The sequence below is a fragment of the Thalassophryne amazonica genome, chromosome 9 (genome assembly GCF_902500255.1).
Source record: "Thalassophryne amazonica chromosome 9, fThaAma1.1, whole genome shotgun sequence".
Lineage (NCBI taxonomy): Eukaryota > Metazoa > Chordata > Actinopteri > Batrachoidiformes > Batrachoididae > Thalassophryne > Thalassophryne amazonica.
This window is the reverse complement of record NC_047111.1, coordinates 83,348,276-83,364,937: the sequence shown is the minus strand read 5'-3', so window position 1 is coordinate 83,364,937 and position 16,662 is coordinate 83,348,276. Positions and strand designations below refer to the sequence as shown.

Sequence of the window (16,662 nt, the reverse complement as noted above, 5' to 3'; positions counted from 1 at the left end):
TTTTATTCTTTTTACTTTTTTAACTTACTTTCTAACTTACTTTTAAATAAATTGAATTGAAATGAAATTTAAAACACACATTTAACTGCTTGGCTGCCACCTGTGCACCCACATCTACACTATCTTTTATGAAAATTGGTATAGTAAGTTTTTGGTAATTCCACTTAAGAAAATAAACAGGCGAATGAATAGCCTAATTAATGGCGGTAACTAGAAAAGTACTTGAGAGAACATATACTGAGGACAGAGGGCATCTATTGACCTTTTATAAGGTGTGTCCTTAATAAATGAGATAAAAGGAAATACCTGTCTTCCTTTACCAAAGGACTGTTTCCCCACAAATATTTGTAGAGACAGTCAGACAGACCAAGAAGATCACATAACCTCCACCCTCCTTCTCTCATGTTTTCACAGTTTTTCTGAAGACTGTTTTACCATCAGGTTGAACTGTAGTTGTGTTCCATCCATGGCTTCCTGCTGGCAGCATATTCTTCATCCTTTGAGCCTCTTCTGGGTGGTTGAAGCGAAAAAAAGCTGACTGACCAAAACACAACATGCACCCTGATTGGATGAGAAAACAACACAGATGATAAGCTATCTGTGATGTGCCAGGACAATTACATTATCTTCATTAGCTTCACTGCTACAACCATAGACCCTGAAATGTTACAGCCTGAATTTCACAAGCATACAATCACCAGCCACTTTATTAGGTACACTTGTTCAATTGTTTGTTAACTACAAATAGCTAATCAGCCAATCACATGGCAGTAACTCAATGTATTTCGGCATCTAGATGTGGTGATGATTTGGTGAAGTTTAAACCAAGCATCAGAATGGGGAAGAAAGGTGATTTAAGTGACTTTGAACTTGGCATGGTTGTTGGTGCCAGACCGTTTGGTCTATTTCAGAAACTGCTGATCTACTGGGATCTTCACATACAACCATCTCTAGGGTTTATAGAGAACAGTCCAAAAAAGGGACGATATCCAGTGAGCAGCAGATGTGTCGACAAAATGCCTTGTTGATGTCAGTGGTCAAGGGAGACGGGGCAGACAGGTTGAATGGGCGACTGTGTGATGCCATCATGTCAGTATGGACCAACGTCTCTGAGGAAGGGGAGTTGATGGTCTAGTGGCTAAGGTGTTGGGCTTGAGTCCAGAAGATCATGGGTTCAAATCCCCACCTGACTGGAAAATCACTAAGAGCCCTTGGGCAAGGCCTTTAATCCCCTATTGCTCCCGGTGTGTAGTGAGCGCCTTGTATGGCAGCACCCTGACATCGGGGTGAATGTGAGGCATAATTGTAAAGCGCTTTGAGCGTCTGATTCAGATGGAAAAGCGCTATATAAATGCAGTCCATTTACCATTTACTAACAAGGTGTACCTAATAAAGTGGCTTGTGAGTGTTTGCGAGTAGTACACACTGTATACATACATGTACTTCAAGATATAGGCCTCTCTGCTGTGGAACATGAGAGTAGTACAATGGTAGAATGTTGAAGATAGTCCATTTTTGTATGAGATTGTACCATATCTCAATATAAAACCCATTTAAACCCAAAATATAGTGAAACAGCAGCATGAAACAAGTGATGGTCCACTATGAAGAAAGACAAGAATCTTAAGAAGAGCAGGAGTTTTAAATGCTTGTAAATGCTACATCAGTCCATGTATTTAGTTATTTATTTATTTCCCATAGTCGCTTTTGCTACCAACTGTAGCTGTAACTAAGTGGGGTAGATTTTGGACCCCTACCACAATATTTTGCCCTGAGCAAAGGTATACATAAACCAAGCTTTTGCATACTTTCAGTGAAAATAATTCAGTGTTTCGAAATGCACAAAAAATTAAATGAAACAATTGCTTCAGAAAAAGATACAGTTTTGAAATGTGTGAAACACCAAATTACTTAATTATTTCAAAAATGATTTAGTGTTTTGAAATATTTAAGACACTAAATGAAACCATTGCTTTAAAAAAATATTGAAATTGTAATTAACAGAAGTTTTTGTTTCAAATGGATTGAAATGCTAAATGGGGCCAGAAAACACATGCCTATTTATTTATTTAGTTAGTTAGTTAGTTATTTTGCTCATTGCCCAGGAAGGCAAAGATTCTTACTTACACAGGTGAGGATTACAGTTTGGGGGTATTGAATACAGAAGGACATTTTCAGTTAAGATTTAGGAAATCAGCTCCCATTCCATCCTTGAAACACTCTCATCTTCAAAGCACAAAAGGAAACAACTGCTTCAGAAAATAAGCCCCTGTTTTGAAATGCAACAATGTGGAAATCTTTGGCTGTGGGGATGCATTATTTCAGAATATGTTCACTGAATCAGTATCTTGGCAAATTACATAAAACATTTATTTAAATAAAAAATATTCAGAATTTCAAAATATTAATTGTGTCACAAAAGTATTAACTGTTTCATAACAACTGAAGCATGAAATTAAACAAGATAGATGGAGAAAAAGATTAAATGTTTTGAATCACTCAATACTCTGGACAGTAGGACCCACAAAAGTGACTCCTGCCTACAGCCCAACCAAAAACCTTAAAATAAACTTCTTCTCTTAAATAGTTCTAACCATTTATCTGGCTTTAATAAACAGAGGAATTTAACTCACATGTGCTCAGCCGGTTCATGAAACGAACTTCCTTCCTGTCTGCATTTTGACTGGATTTCAAAAACGAAAATTATATTCCAGAGTCATGCAATGTAAATACTCAAAAATCAATACTGTTCTTAAATATGTAGAAAACAAGTAGTTTCTTCTATTCCAACATCTTTTGATCAGTATTCCATAGCTGGTTTTTAAAGCTCGAAGAATTCTTCTTGAGCAGCTGCTCCCTTCACACATACACACATTCTGAGCACCAGGCTTCAAATGACATTATGTTGTAGCTGATAGCTGTGGCCCCATGGAGCAGAAGGGGCGGGGCTATAGGACAGTAAGGGTCGACTTAATGGGAAGGGCACTGGCCTGTTGTCCTAAAATTACATTAACGAGGGCTGTTTTCCATTTTGCCTCCAATTAAGCATGCAGTGGGATTGAGTTTATTTCCCAAAAAGCCTGTTTTGTAACACTGCACCACATTGGCCATTTTAACAAGCTATTATGTGGTTACACTCTGCTTGCTGCTGGCCACACCCTCTGTCCCTTCAGAGTCCATGTGGGTGTGTCACACAGTGCAGAATGGCCTCATTGGACATCCGTTACTTATGTTGCAGAAGTGTAAAATTAGCTATTAACTAATTAGCTACAGACATATAATATATATATATATATATATATATATATATATATATATATATGAATGACTAACTTTATTTCAGTACAAAGTAAAAAAAGAGAAACTAACAAAATAAAACTGATTTCTCAGTTAACCTAAGTAACCAAAAGGGTGTAGGTAGAAGCAAAAGCTTATATATACCTACCCCTTTTGCCTCACTAAATTTTACTCCTCACAACAAAAGCAAAACCAGCAAAACAAGCAAAACACATATTTTAAGATAATCAATGAACTTAAATTTCTCATCATAACAAAACCAGTCATAGCGCACATTGCACAATCCAAAAAATAAGTCAATTAAATAGTCAACTAAAATCAAACTTAATTGTCCACACTGTAACCAGAAATTATATAGTTTTTATAGTCTTCTAAAAGCTGACTAGAGTATATTCCCTCCTAGTATAGTCCACCTGCACCTCCTCCTCCTCCCGCAGGTATGCAGTTTTGTTTTTTGTTTGTTTTTTTTAATGGCGTTGTGTTGTATAGGTTTTGCACTGCGATTTTATGGCACTTTAATTATTTGTACTTATTTGCACTGTATTGTTGTCCTTGTTGTCTTTGTGGCCCTTACAGGTCTGTTTTTGTTGTATGTGGCAGCTTCCTGTGCTTTGTCCCAAGACAAATTTCCCCGAGAGGGACAATAAAGTTTATCTTATCTTATGGACAGTTGTTCCAAATGCTCACTCCTTTTACAGAGACACAGTGACTTTTGACAATAGCTCATCAAATATTAATATTCCTCTCTAGTTATAACTGGAGTCCTTCATTTTAAACAGGTGTGTGTGTGTGTGTGTGTGTGTGTGTGTGTGTGTGTGTGTGTGTGTGTGTGTGTGTGTGTGTGTGTGTGTGTGTGTGTGTGTGTGTGTGTGTGTGTGTGTGTGTGTGTGTGTGTGTGTGTATTTCCTGTAGTCTTTTTGTACCTTGAGTCAGCCGGTAAGGGTCGGTGATGGGAAGGCCGTCCACACAGCATTTGTTTCCACATGGGTGCAAAGTGATGCTGCCAGCCTGGTTTTCAATGTAGCAGTGATGAGCGGCGATTCCGGGGCCCTGTAGAGAGATATCTGTGCTCTCACTGCCCACAGTGGTTTTTCCTGAGAAAACAAATCTATGTCCATGTCAGTTATACTGGAGGTCTGTGAATACACACACACACACACACACACCCCAGGGCTTCACCTTCAGGCAGCGGAAGCAAAGTGATGGCCGTGCTCAAGCGTCCACTTCCCAAACTAACCAGGTGAGGGCGCTCTGCCTGGACTTTCAAGGACTTGCCTGTCTCAATGAGGTCCAACGGAGTACTCTGTCAAAACAAAATCATTTAAAAAAATGGTATCACGTGATCTTCAGGCTATAATTTTGTGGTTCACACTGACATACAATATATAATCTGTGGAGGTCTTAATATTCAGAAACCTTGAATATGTTCCCAAAACAATGATAATGGCAGGTATGTCACTTCAAATATTTGACCAGTTTCTTCACTGTAAGATTGCACACCGTTATAGCAGAACTAGTACACACAGTACTTGGTCAGAATACTGTATAAAGCAACACACTGTGATACTGGTCCTGGCCATGCAGTAATGTAGCATCTGTCAGAACCAGCACATGTCAAGAGAGGGCCCGTTCAGTTATCTCTGAGTCCATCATCCTGTCCCGGAACTGATCAATAGACAATCTTCCTCACTACAGAGAGATTACCACGACTGTACAGTATGAGGTACCACACTGTTAAACCAGTCCTTGTACAGACAGTAGCCTGTCACTATGCCATTTTAAAGTACCTCAATGTTATACCAGTTCTAGGACAAATAGTAACCACTAACCAGTTATTATACTGTATATTATACCACACTGTTAAACCAGTTCTTTTACAAACAGTACATGGTCACTATACCATATGAGGTACCATGCCGTACAAGGCAGCACCAGTTCACACAGTAATCTGTTACAATAACGTATGAAGTACCACACCTTTAAACAAGTTCTAGGACAACCAGTAACTGGTGACTATACTGTATGATGTACCACGCTGTTAAACCAGTTTGAGAACAAACAACCAGTGACTATACCTTGTGAAGTACCACACTGTTATACCAATTTTGTACAAACAACCTGTGGCTATACTGTATGAAGTACCACACTGGTAAACCAGTTATCATGGAAACAACCAGTCCGGATGAAGTAACCGGAAAATCACTAAGGGCGCTTGGGCAAGGTCCTTAATCCTCTAACCGGTGTGTAGTGGGCGTCTTGCATGGCAGCAGCCGCACATTGGGGTGAATGTGAGGCACTGATGTGTAAAGCGCTTTGGGCGTCTGATGCAGATGGAAAAGCGCTATATAAATGCAGTCCATTTACCATTTACCTTTGGCTGCTCCCTTGTTTTCACTTGGGGTCGCCACAGCAGATCTGAGATGGATTTGCATGTTGATTTGGCACAAGTTTTATGTCAGATGCACTTCTGGACACAACTCCATATTATATGGAGAATGGGCAGGGGCGGGATTTGAACTGGGAACCTTCCACACTGAAAATGAGCATCTGTCTGTCCACACACTGGACTGGACAGGCAGACGAGACATTCAACTAAAGTTAAGAAACTTTACACGTGTCTGAAATTGGATATGGAAAATATATTGTAATATTTACAATTACAGGTAAGAAGGGCTGTTATTTTCACTCCACTCGCCCCCACACCAAGCTATGGTATTTAACCTTTTTTTGGCAGGGGAGGACAAAGTCTTAATTAGTGGGGCAAACCACCTCTGTTTCTCCTGTAATTTGCACCATGGTATTAGCACTAAAACACAGCTGGTTTAAGTTATGACTCACCTGTAAGACCTGGTGTGTCTGTCGCCCGGGTTCCGCTATATTCCTGCTCAGATGGTCCATGTCGTCTGAGCTGTCAGAAACATTTGGTACATGATGAATCTGTAAGCAGAGTACAGCATAAGGATGAATGGAGCACTGGGAATACTGCTACTACAGCAGTACTACAATAAGAACAGTGAAATCCTTGTGTCCCAGTTATAAGCCCACGTGATCACAGTATTATAGTGGGTCATTGTTTCACCAGAACAAGCCAGAGAAAAGTGTCAAGAAAGCAGTGCTGCTTTATGCCTCAGTCTTATGAATGATCACACACACATATATATATATATATATATATATATATATATATATATATATATACACACACACACACACACACCCTGGACACACGGGTACGTTTTTACGTTGTTAAATTGTTTTCTTTATGAGGTTTTTTGTTTGTTTGTTTGTTTTGTTGGGGTTTTTTTTTTTTGTTTTGCTGTTTTTGAGTCTGTGTGTGCCAAATAAATACATTCATTCATTCATTCATTCTTTAACACAGCAGAGAATGAACACGGCCACAAGTGCAACCACAGCAGAATGTTACTGGGTGTGAATATCATGACAGCTGTGGATTTGAAATGTTGTTGAAGATGTGCACTGTGGACGTCAGAACAATGTGACTCACTGTGACTCAGACCCTGTAACCAGTCCAGTGTGCGAGACAGATGCTACAGATTAAATCCAGCCACCGGTGCATCACATCAGTCGAGAGAGAAACAACATACCAAATATTCTTTTTGGACACAACTATTACACACAGACCCACATAAGGAGCCCAGATGACTCACTGTTTTTGTCTGCTAAAAACAGGTATCCACATTGCTCCTTATCACCAACGTTTGTTGTTGTCCAATAACAGTTTAGTACAGAGCTACACTGGGATTTGAAGCAAGTTTTACACCACATTTCCTTCCTGATATCACTCCATTTGTACATGGAGTAACACACACAGCCACTGGTGTTTCGCAGTAGTCTCCCGGCCAAGTGCTAATCTGGACTGACTCTGCTTCACTTCTGAGATCTGATGAGATCAGGTGTACACCGAGCCACACTGGTTCATTTCATACACACAACCATCCACATAATTGACATGATGGTTCATGGGATCCACATGTCAATTCACATGATCCACTCGGGTGACTACATTTTCATTACTGAAAACCAAGACACTTGGCCCGGCAATGAGATAGCGGGTACCAGAGATAGGACTAAGTCACCGTCAAGTCATTCTCAGGTCATCAATCTGCAAGTCCCAAGTCAAGTCTCAAGTCAGCTTGCAAACAATTAGTGGTCATTATGACTTGAGACTTGACTTGGGACTTGCTGATTCATGACTTGAGAGTGACATGATGGTGACTTACTCCCACCTCTGGCGGGTGCTAAACAGCAGAACCACAACAGTTGCCAGAACTGGAATGATAATACAACTGATGGAATGATTGACAGAACAGCACCTTACTGTCCCCCCTACTCTCAAGATATTGATAACAAAGCTCAAGATAATGTAATAAAATGTTATCATACAAAGCAGAAAGTCCCCCTATCATGTTCAAAGCACAAACATATCTCTTCTGTCTCAATTAACACAAATCATCGGAATAGCAGCTCGCCATATTGGAAAATTTACCCTCACTAACACTAGATGGCACCATACAAGCTCCATTCCGTTGCCATTCCGTCACTGTTCTGTCGAGAGTTTGGGGATTCTAATGCTGAGAGTTTGGGGCTTCTAATGTCGACCTATAGCTTTATAGTAACTAAATAACGTGATTATTTTAGACCTGATCATCTCATCAATACTTGTTTTGGGTGTAATATAAGCAAAAATGACCCATTTGCCGATTACCAGTTGTTCTGGTTCCATTACACCTATAGTTCCTACAATTAGTAGCTCCCCAGTGAGATACTAAAATGATACTTGAAGTTTAATCAAAGATGCTCAAAGATGAAAAACAATGGAAACCAGGACATTTTCATTACTTTCTTAAAAAAAAAAAAAAACACCCAGGACGGCCAGGACACGACATGAAAACAGGACATGTCCTGGGAAAACAGAACATTTGGTCACCCTACACTCATAGATTCATGTGAACCACATGAAGATTCGTTTGATCCACTGTTGGCCACCATGACCAATATATGAATCTTCATGTAGCTGTTGTTGATCTCTTTGAGCTATACAAAGATCAGTGTTGTCCTGATGATAATGACATGATCCACATAAGGATTTTTATGAGCCATATTTTGATTCATGTGATCCACCTGACGTTTCAAGAGACCTGCATACCTGTTGACAAAATCAACAGAAAGAGTCATGTGTTTCACATGTTGAGTCCCGTGATCCACCTGAAGCTTCACGGGACCCAATGTGTTTGATATGCTGTTTCATTTTTATCTCCATGGTGAATGATGTGATCCATATAAAGATTCACAAGATCCACATCAGGAGTCATTTGATCCACATGAAGATTCGTGGGACCCATATGCATGTTTATATGATCCATATGCAGATATGAGTGATCCACACAAGGATCCACGTGATCAACATGAACATTTGCATGATGCACACAAATATTCACACAACACACATGTTGATTCATATGATTCACCTGAAGATTTGTGGGAGCCACATATACAGTGGGGTAAAAAAGTATTTAGTCAGTCCGTGATTGTGTAAGTTCTCCTACTTAGAAAGATGAGAGAGGTCTGTAATTTTCATCATAGGTACACTTAAATTATGAGAGACAAAATGAGGAAAACAATCCAGAAAATCACTTTGTAGGATTTTTAAAGAATTTATTTGTAAATTATGGTGGAAAATAAGTATTTGGTTACCCACAAACAAGCAAGATTTCTGGCTCTCACAGACCTGTAACTTCTTCTTTAAGAAGCTCTTCTGTCCTCCACCTGTTACCTGTATTAATAGCACCTGTTGGAACTCGTTATCTGTATAAAAGTCACCTGTCCACAGCCTCAAACAGTCAGACTCCAAACTCAACCACAGCCAAGACCAAAGAGCTGTCAAAGGACACCAGGAAGAAAATTGTAGACCTGCACCAGGCTGGGAAGAGTGACTCTACAATAGTCAAGCAGGTTGGTGTGAATAAATCAACTGTGGAAGCAATTATAAGAAAATGGAAGACATACAAGACCATTGATAATCTCCCTCGATCTGTGGCTCCACAAAAGATGTCATCCCGTGGGGTCAAAAGGATCATGAGAACGGTGAACAAAAATCCCAGAACTACATGGAGGGACCTGATGAAAGACCTGCAGAGAGCTGGGACCAAAGTAACAAAGGCTACACACTACGCAGAGAGCGAGTCAAATCCTGCAGTGCCAGGCGTGTCCCCCCGCTTAAGCCAGTACATGTCCAGGCCCGTCTAAAGTTTGCCAGAAAGCATATGTATGATCCAGAAGAGGATTGGGAGAATATCATATGGTCAGATGAAATCAAAATAGAACTTTTTGGTAAAAACTCAACACGTTGTGTTTGGAGGAAGAAGGATGCTGAGTTGCATTCCAAAAACACCATAACACCTTCACGCTGTGAAGCATGGGGGTGGAAACATCATGCTTTGGGGCTGTTTTTCTGCAAAGGGGATAGGATGACTGATCCGTGTTAAGGGAAGAATGAACATGGCCTTGTATCATGAGATTTTAAGCCAAAACCTCCTTCCATCAGTGAGCGCATTGAAGATGCAACGTGGCTGGGTCTTCCAGCATGACAGTGATTCCAAACACACTGCTCGGGCAAGGAAGGAGTGGCTCCGTAAAAAGCATTTCAAGGTCCTTATGTGCCGACGCGGGTTGAGGAGCGGACCTGCGACTGACTGAACCCAGCGCTAAATAATCAGAAAGCGGTTCCAAAAACAAAACAGTTTTATTTCCCCTTTTGTGCAATACTTCGTGTACAACATAAAAGTGCATTTGTCTGGCGGAGTGAAGGACGGCGCGCTCTCCAGCGCCCAAAGGGATCGAAGCCCGGCGCTTCTGGACTCAACTTCACCGCCAAACACCCCCCAGGTGGACACGACAAACTGACTCTGTGAAGGATAGAAGAGGTGAGGTAAGTCAACAGCTATAACTAATATCCTTCAAAGGCACACGCTATCAGCAACACATTCAGGTCTGAATTTAAGCTTTATGTAAATGAGTAGCCTCTCACAACAGGTGGAGGATCATCAGTCCGCACGCCACGGCCGTGAGAAGCGAGCTGCACAATTCTCATCAATGTTCAAATATACTGTGTAACAAAATACCAAATTACTATTAACACTTATTCAGACAATCAATCACCTCTGATGTGTGCTGACAGCATGTGTCCCTCACCCATCCTCCTTCACAGGCACGATGTGTCAAACCCAGGCGCGGTCCTCAGCGTCTCACAAACGAACGTCACAAGGTCGAGTTCCTGGCAATTCTGCTTGAATCACTCATGGCTTAAATGCAGAACGCCATCTCATTATCTGCTTCAGCTGAAAGTCTTTAAGTCTGCACGTGAGCATCATCCACAGGTGCTGCGAGTCTTTAAGTCTGCACATGAACATCCTCCACAAGTGCAGCCAATAATGTTGATGAGGGTGAAGGATTCTTCTGCCAGCACCATCTCCACAGACAAAAACCAGTTTGCATACCACCTGGAGAGCAAAGAAAAGAAAACAACACAAAAACATCCAGCCAAACCCCCCAACACACAACAGTCCTGGAGTGGCCAAGTAAGTCTCCAGACCTCAACCCCATAGAAAATTTGTTGAGGGAGTTGAAAGTCCACATTGCCCAGCGACAGCCCCAAAACATCACTGCTCTAGAGGAGATCTGCAAGGAGGAATGGGCCAAAATACCAGCTACAGTGTGTGCAAACCTGGTGAAGACTTACAGGAAACGTTTGACCTCTGTCATTGCCAACAAAGATTATGTTACAAAACATTGAGTTGAACTTTTGTTATTGACCAAATACTTATTTTCCACCATAATTTACAAATAAATTCTTTAAAAATTCTACAATGTGATTTTCTGGATTTTTTTCTCATTTTGTCTCTCACAGTTGAAGTGTACCTATGTTGAAAATTATAGACCGCTCTCATCTTTCTAAGTAGGAGAACTTGAACAATCAGGGACTGACTAAATACTTTTTTACCCCACTGTATATTCCCTGATCCAAATGCTGATTCATGTGATCCACACAAATATTCATATGGTCCACTCAAAGATTCATATGATCCACATGAAGATTTGCATAAAACACACAATTTACACAAGAATTCATATGATAACATGTTAATTCATGTGATCCGCCTGAAGTTTCAAGGGACCCACATGTCTATTAACATAATAGACAAGATGAGTAGCATGATTCTCACGTTGATTCATAGGACCCACCTCAGGATTCACAGGACCCAAATCTAATTACAAAATCCATAGGAAGAGTCGCTTATTCTGCATGTTGATTCAAGTGCTCCACCTGAAGAATCATGGGAACCACATGATAATGAATCGCATGATCCATTTGGACAATTCCACGAAAAATGGGACATGACCAGGTAAAAACTATTTTCAGTTACAGATTCCGAAAAAGGGTCCAATTTATTTATAAAGCCCCCAACTTTACAACACAAGTTGAATTCATTTGGAAATATCCCTTTCCCACATGAATCGTGACTCTTAAATGATTAGTTAAATTGGTTGGTTATCAGTTTTTGTCAGATTTTTACATTTAATTTCTTTGGTTTGACATATGTTCTTGTTGCATGTATCTCTAGAAAGGTTGGGTGTCTAGGGAGAATAGAAACAGTTTAGTCAGATTTCCTAAAACCTTTTAAACCCAGAAATGCATGAAAAGGTGTAACTTGATTTAAAATCATCAATAATTGGATTATTTCATCTATTCCTGCAGCAAATCAGTAAAATATTTCAAAAAACATGTCTTTTTATGTGCAAGTTGTATTAATGAATCAGATGTAACATCCGTCATGTTATGGAATTTTTTACAACCCTGAAGCCAGTAGTGCCAAGTGCCTCACTATTTGTTCTCTACTGCAGTCAGTATAATATGTATATGTTGCGAACATGAACGAGCGAAGCTCTTCAGAATCTCACCATTTCATTTAGGTCCTTCAGACTTTTTGTTTGTTTGTTTTTTGAGTAAATGCTTCAGGGGAGCATTAGCATGGCTAAAACCTTTCAGCTTCTGGGGGTGGGGAGCGAAGCCATATTGTATCATATTGTATGGCTGTACAATATGGCCAAATTATTGTATCTCATTAGTGTCATATCAATATGATATACGATATGAGTATGATTTCACACAAAGTGCAGCAACAGTGAAAATTAAACATTCTTCAACAAAACAGTAATAATACCACACTCATGTTGCACTCATCATAAGGTTAGGATACAGTGCCCTCAAGAAGTATTGGAACACTTGGTATTTCATATATTTTAATTTGTTTATGCCACTTCAAATACAAGAAATACAAAAATATGAAAAAAAAATAAAAATTTCTAAAATTAGCTTCCTCAAACTCAAACTGAAAGCAAATCTCTAAAACTTGATAAAACCTGTAAATAATAATCAGTTTTATTGCCAGTTTTCTTCAGATAAGTCAGGGGATGGAAACATGAACATTTCTAAGTCACTGAATATGTCTTGGACTTTATTTACATCAATGATGAAGAAATACAAAAGTTTCTTTCACCAAAACATCAAATCTAAGCTTGCATCTAAGATGTACTTTGTGGCAAATTGTAGCTGAACTATTAAGTCCTCTTTTTAAGAAAATCCTCCTCTACACCACTTCATCGGGAAGCTGGAGTTCATATTTTTAATTCATTTATATCAAGTTCTAGAGATTTCCTTTCAGTTTGAGTTTAAGGAAGATAACGTTAGATTTATTTATCTAAAGTTGTGTCACTGGCAGTGTGTCACTCAGACAACAAAATTAAAAGGTTATTTAAAAATAAGTCCTTCAGAGAGCAAAATTAAGAGGTTACACAGGTTTTATACAGAACAGAGGAGGAGTAAATTACCTGTATTTCTTTCAGCCTGAGCATCTTCACATTGTATCTCTTGAATCAACAGCTGACTGCTCAAAAATCACTGGAATAACACGTATATATAAACCAACTTGAATTAAAGGAGAAATGCCGCTTTTAACACCCTAGACCTCATTTTTGGCATAAAATACGGTAGTTTACTCACCGATATAACTTTGGTGTCATTTGGAGTCAGTGAGTCAAACAATTTTCTTCTTCTACTGAGGTGGATTGGAACTTTTTGTGGTATACAGCACCAGATACTGTACTGGAGGGGCCTAGCAGTCAATATGTGTCACTGATTTCAAAATGCAGCTCTTTGCAACCAGATGTTTGGTGCCGTAGCATGTCAATCATGTGTGTCCAATCAGATTTCAGGGGAGTCCAGTGCAACCCTGGCCTCTGCTCTAGCTCCACCCATGCCAGGAAGTGTTCAACATTTCACATTTCCTGTTTCACTGTGGAATCAAAATTTGGTACTTCCTGTTTTAGTGTGAACCTGCCGTTGTATAAGCGAAGTGCACATCTCAAGCCGCGCGGTGCATTATGGGTAGGCTTTTTCGGCTACCAACCCACAAGCTATGGTGGCGGAAAGCAGCGAGGAGTGCTGTGATTTGGATCATTTCAACCACTGGAAAGTTGACGATTTAAAGCGTTTATGTAAGCTCCGCGGATTGCCTGTTACAACCAGGACTACATACGGCAGTGGACAGAAATGGAAAGAAGAGCTGGTTGTGCTTGCGTGTGCTGCATCTGTACAGAAAGTACCGTTAGTGCCGACAAAGGAGGAAGAGCGCGCTGCTGTCGAAAATGACCGGTCCTTGTTGATAATTGGAGACAAACAAATTTCTAACCCCTTGAAGGCAACTGACAGATGGTTAGACGAAATCCAGAGACTGAAACTGTGGATATTGCAGAATATTTGCTAAGCAGGGATGAGAAATTGCTACTCCGCCGGCTTCATAATGACGACAATGACGGTGAGTCTCACATATAACCTCTTTGGTGTCACGTTTGTTTTGATAAGTTGACAGACATACAATAATATGTGCATGCATGCAGTTTGTTTATAGAACATGCCAATTTTACAATATTACACGCCACGTCATTCATGGCGCGACATTACAGTCATAAGCCGATGCACGAAAACGGCGGCACGGTTTCAGGATATTGACAAAATAAATGTGTGCAAGAAACTTACAATTTTAGTCCGTCTTTTACGTCCGTCTGGATCTTTCTTTTCTGTGGCGAAATTGTGTATATGAACAGAGGTTTACGACCACATTTCTTCTTCTTTCCGTCTTTGTGTGGACTCGGCGGAGCTTTGCAATCGTGTGTTTTCAGCCAACTTTCAAGCCTATAAATTCCGTTCGAGCATTTGAAAACAGCACAATGTTCCCCTGTCATTATTGTATGTGTCGCTTAAGGCTTAAAGCCTTTGAAACAATCCCTGTAAAAGCCTTAACTTTTACAGTCCGCTAATGCTACTGTATACGAAATTCAATGGGAGCGGTGTGAGTTTGGGAGCTGGAATTTTTGCCCCCCTTTGACTCACGCATGCGCAGATGCGATGCGCACTTCGCTTATTCCCGCAAGATTCTATTAGATCTTGTCTGTCAATCCAGGAAGTGTCAATCCAGGAAGTGTTTGACAATTGACATTTCTTGTTTCACTGTGGCACTTCTTGTTTGGGACTCCCTGTACCATGAGCGAGCGTCACACCTCTGTGCATTGCTTCACTCGTATTAGCAAGCCTACTCCACCTATATACCTGGAGTTCGCAATCATGAATCGTTGTTAGTTTTCAGAGAATTATGAAATAAATTTTGAAGACATTTTCAAGTGGCTTTTTCTTGCAATGTCCATCACACTCATATTTTTGTTTTCAACCAGAAAAACAGATGCATCACTGGATATCTTGGATACCTCAAGATTCTTAACCATGTCCGCACACAAGATTAGGGACTTATGGCTTCAACTTTTAGTGTGAGAACATTTGAAATGACTCGTACTTCTTACAAATGTAGCGTCAGTCACAGTGGAATTACCCATTCACTGATTTATATGATCCACAAACAGATTCACATCATCCACATATTGATTCACATTATCCACAAAGATTAAAATGATCCACATGTTGTTTTTACCCTGTTTTCTGCAAAGATGCAGCAGTGAACCAGATATACTACAACATAAAAATGAGAACATCAACCCCATCATGCACATGACCACTGCAACTTTAGCCTGGGCTGCTGGGAACAACAAGGCGTTCTATCTGCATGTGATATCACTGCAGACAAGGCTGCTGGGTGAAACCACACTGGGCTGAATCTGACAATCATATCCAGTGTGTGTATGTGTGTCTCAGAGGACTGTGTGAGGAACAGACCATCCCCTCTGTTCCACCCTGACACTGGAGCCCTCACGCCGCCGCTGTCAGCCCACTGGCTGTCAACACTAGTCCTCTTTCAGCCACATCCACACATTCACGAGACAGGAGAGTGGGCAGAGTCATGTCACTGTACGTCTGGCTCTCACACATATGTTTATAGTCCCACAAGCCTCACTCTTTTGACGCACACGCCCAGGACAGAGAATAGTTTTAATGCTTGCAAATGTGCGGCCCTGTAGTGTAACCTGTCATTATGGGGGCAGTTATGCCCTCCAGAGCCGCCACCAGCTTCTGAAAATAGACACAGCCAGCCACACAGTCTGGGCGGCTTCTTTTAAAGAGAAATGACTTCTGGAGAAGAAGCAGAGAAATGTGAGGAGAAACTTTCATTTTTAAAGCCACCAACAAAGTAAAACTCATAAAACACATCACAACGAACCAGAAAGAAAATGCAACCAAAATAACAGTGAGATAGAATTAACTGTTTACTTACCTCAATGGGAAACACAAAAGCTTTTTCCTGTTCCTCTACGGTGAAAAGGTCCAAACAGCAGCCACGTCCATGGGTTCTCTTAGGACTGTCAGTCCATGCAGCAGTGTCCACATTATTGTTTATGTCTTGCTTCTCTCTTTCTTCATTCACTCACTCTCTAAGCTCCTCGGCTCTGGCCCTCCTCCCTTCTCCTCCCCATCCCGGTGCAGAGTTACATCCCACAGCAGAGGAGATCACGGCACTGAGAATGGAGTCTAACATCTGAGAAATCTTTGTTTTTAAACTCACTTCCTTGTATTTTTTTTTTTTTTTTTAGAAAATGAATCCTTAAAGCTACAGTGTGTAGGGTTTAGTGTCATCAGTGGTGAGGTTGCAGATTGCATTATGCCATGGGTAGTCACAAGTTTGTTTCCCTTCACATTTTCATTTCTTTTTCATCGGGGATTCATGCCCTCTCACCTTCTCTTGTGAAAAGCAGTAAATATCATCCATTTCAGAAAAATGAAGCTTCTCACAACCAAGCCGTGTGGGATCCGGCTCTTCTCTGGACAGACGTCTTCTATCC

At 40.5% G+C, this 16,662-nt stretch overlaps 1 protein-coding gene across 6 annotated transcripts in view; it reads right to left on the bottom strand.

Annotated features, from left to right (window-relative positions):
- The window catches only part of phldb1a (pleckstrin homology-like domain, family B, member 1a), a 58,098-nt gene extending 41,771 nt beyond the window's left edge, over positions 1 to 16,327 (bottom strand). For 3 of the 6 annotated variants that reach the window (XM_034178583.1, XM_034178586.1, XM_034178589.1), the window contains exons 1-5: positions 16,098 to 16,327; positions 6,136 to 6,234; positions 4,477 to 4,600; positions 4,221 to 4,391; positions 436 to 561 (exon numbers count right to left, since the gene is read on the bottom strand). In XM_034178583.1, coding sequence (XP_034034474.1) covers positions 436 to 561; positions 4,221 to 4,391; positions 4,477 to 4,600; positions 6,136 to 6,195 — 481 coding nt within the window. In that variant the 5' untranslated portion in view covers positions 6,196 to 6,234; positions 16,098 to 16,327. Of the gene's footprint in view, positions 1 to 435; positions 562 to 4,220; positions 4,406 to 4,476; positions 4,601 to 6,135; positions 6,235 to 16,097 lie in introns of those variants that run through there. The other 3 variants (XM_034178585.1, XM_034178584.1, XM_034178587.1) reach the window with 2 other exon arrangements.
- Between the last annotated feature and the right edge of the window lie 335 nt (positions 16,328 to 16,662).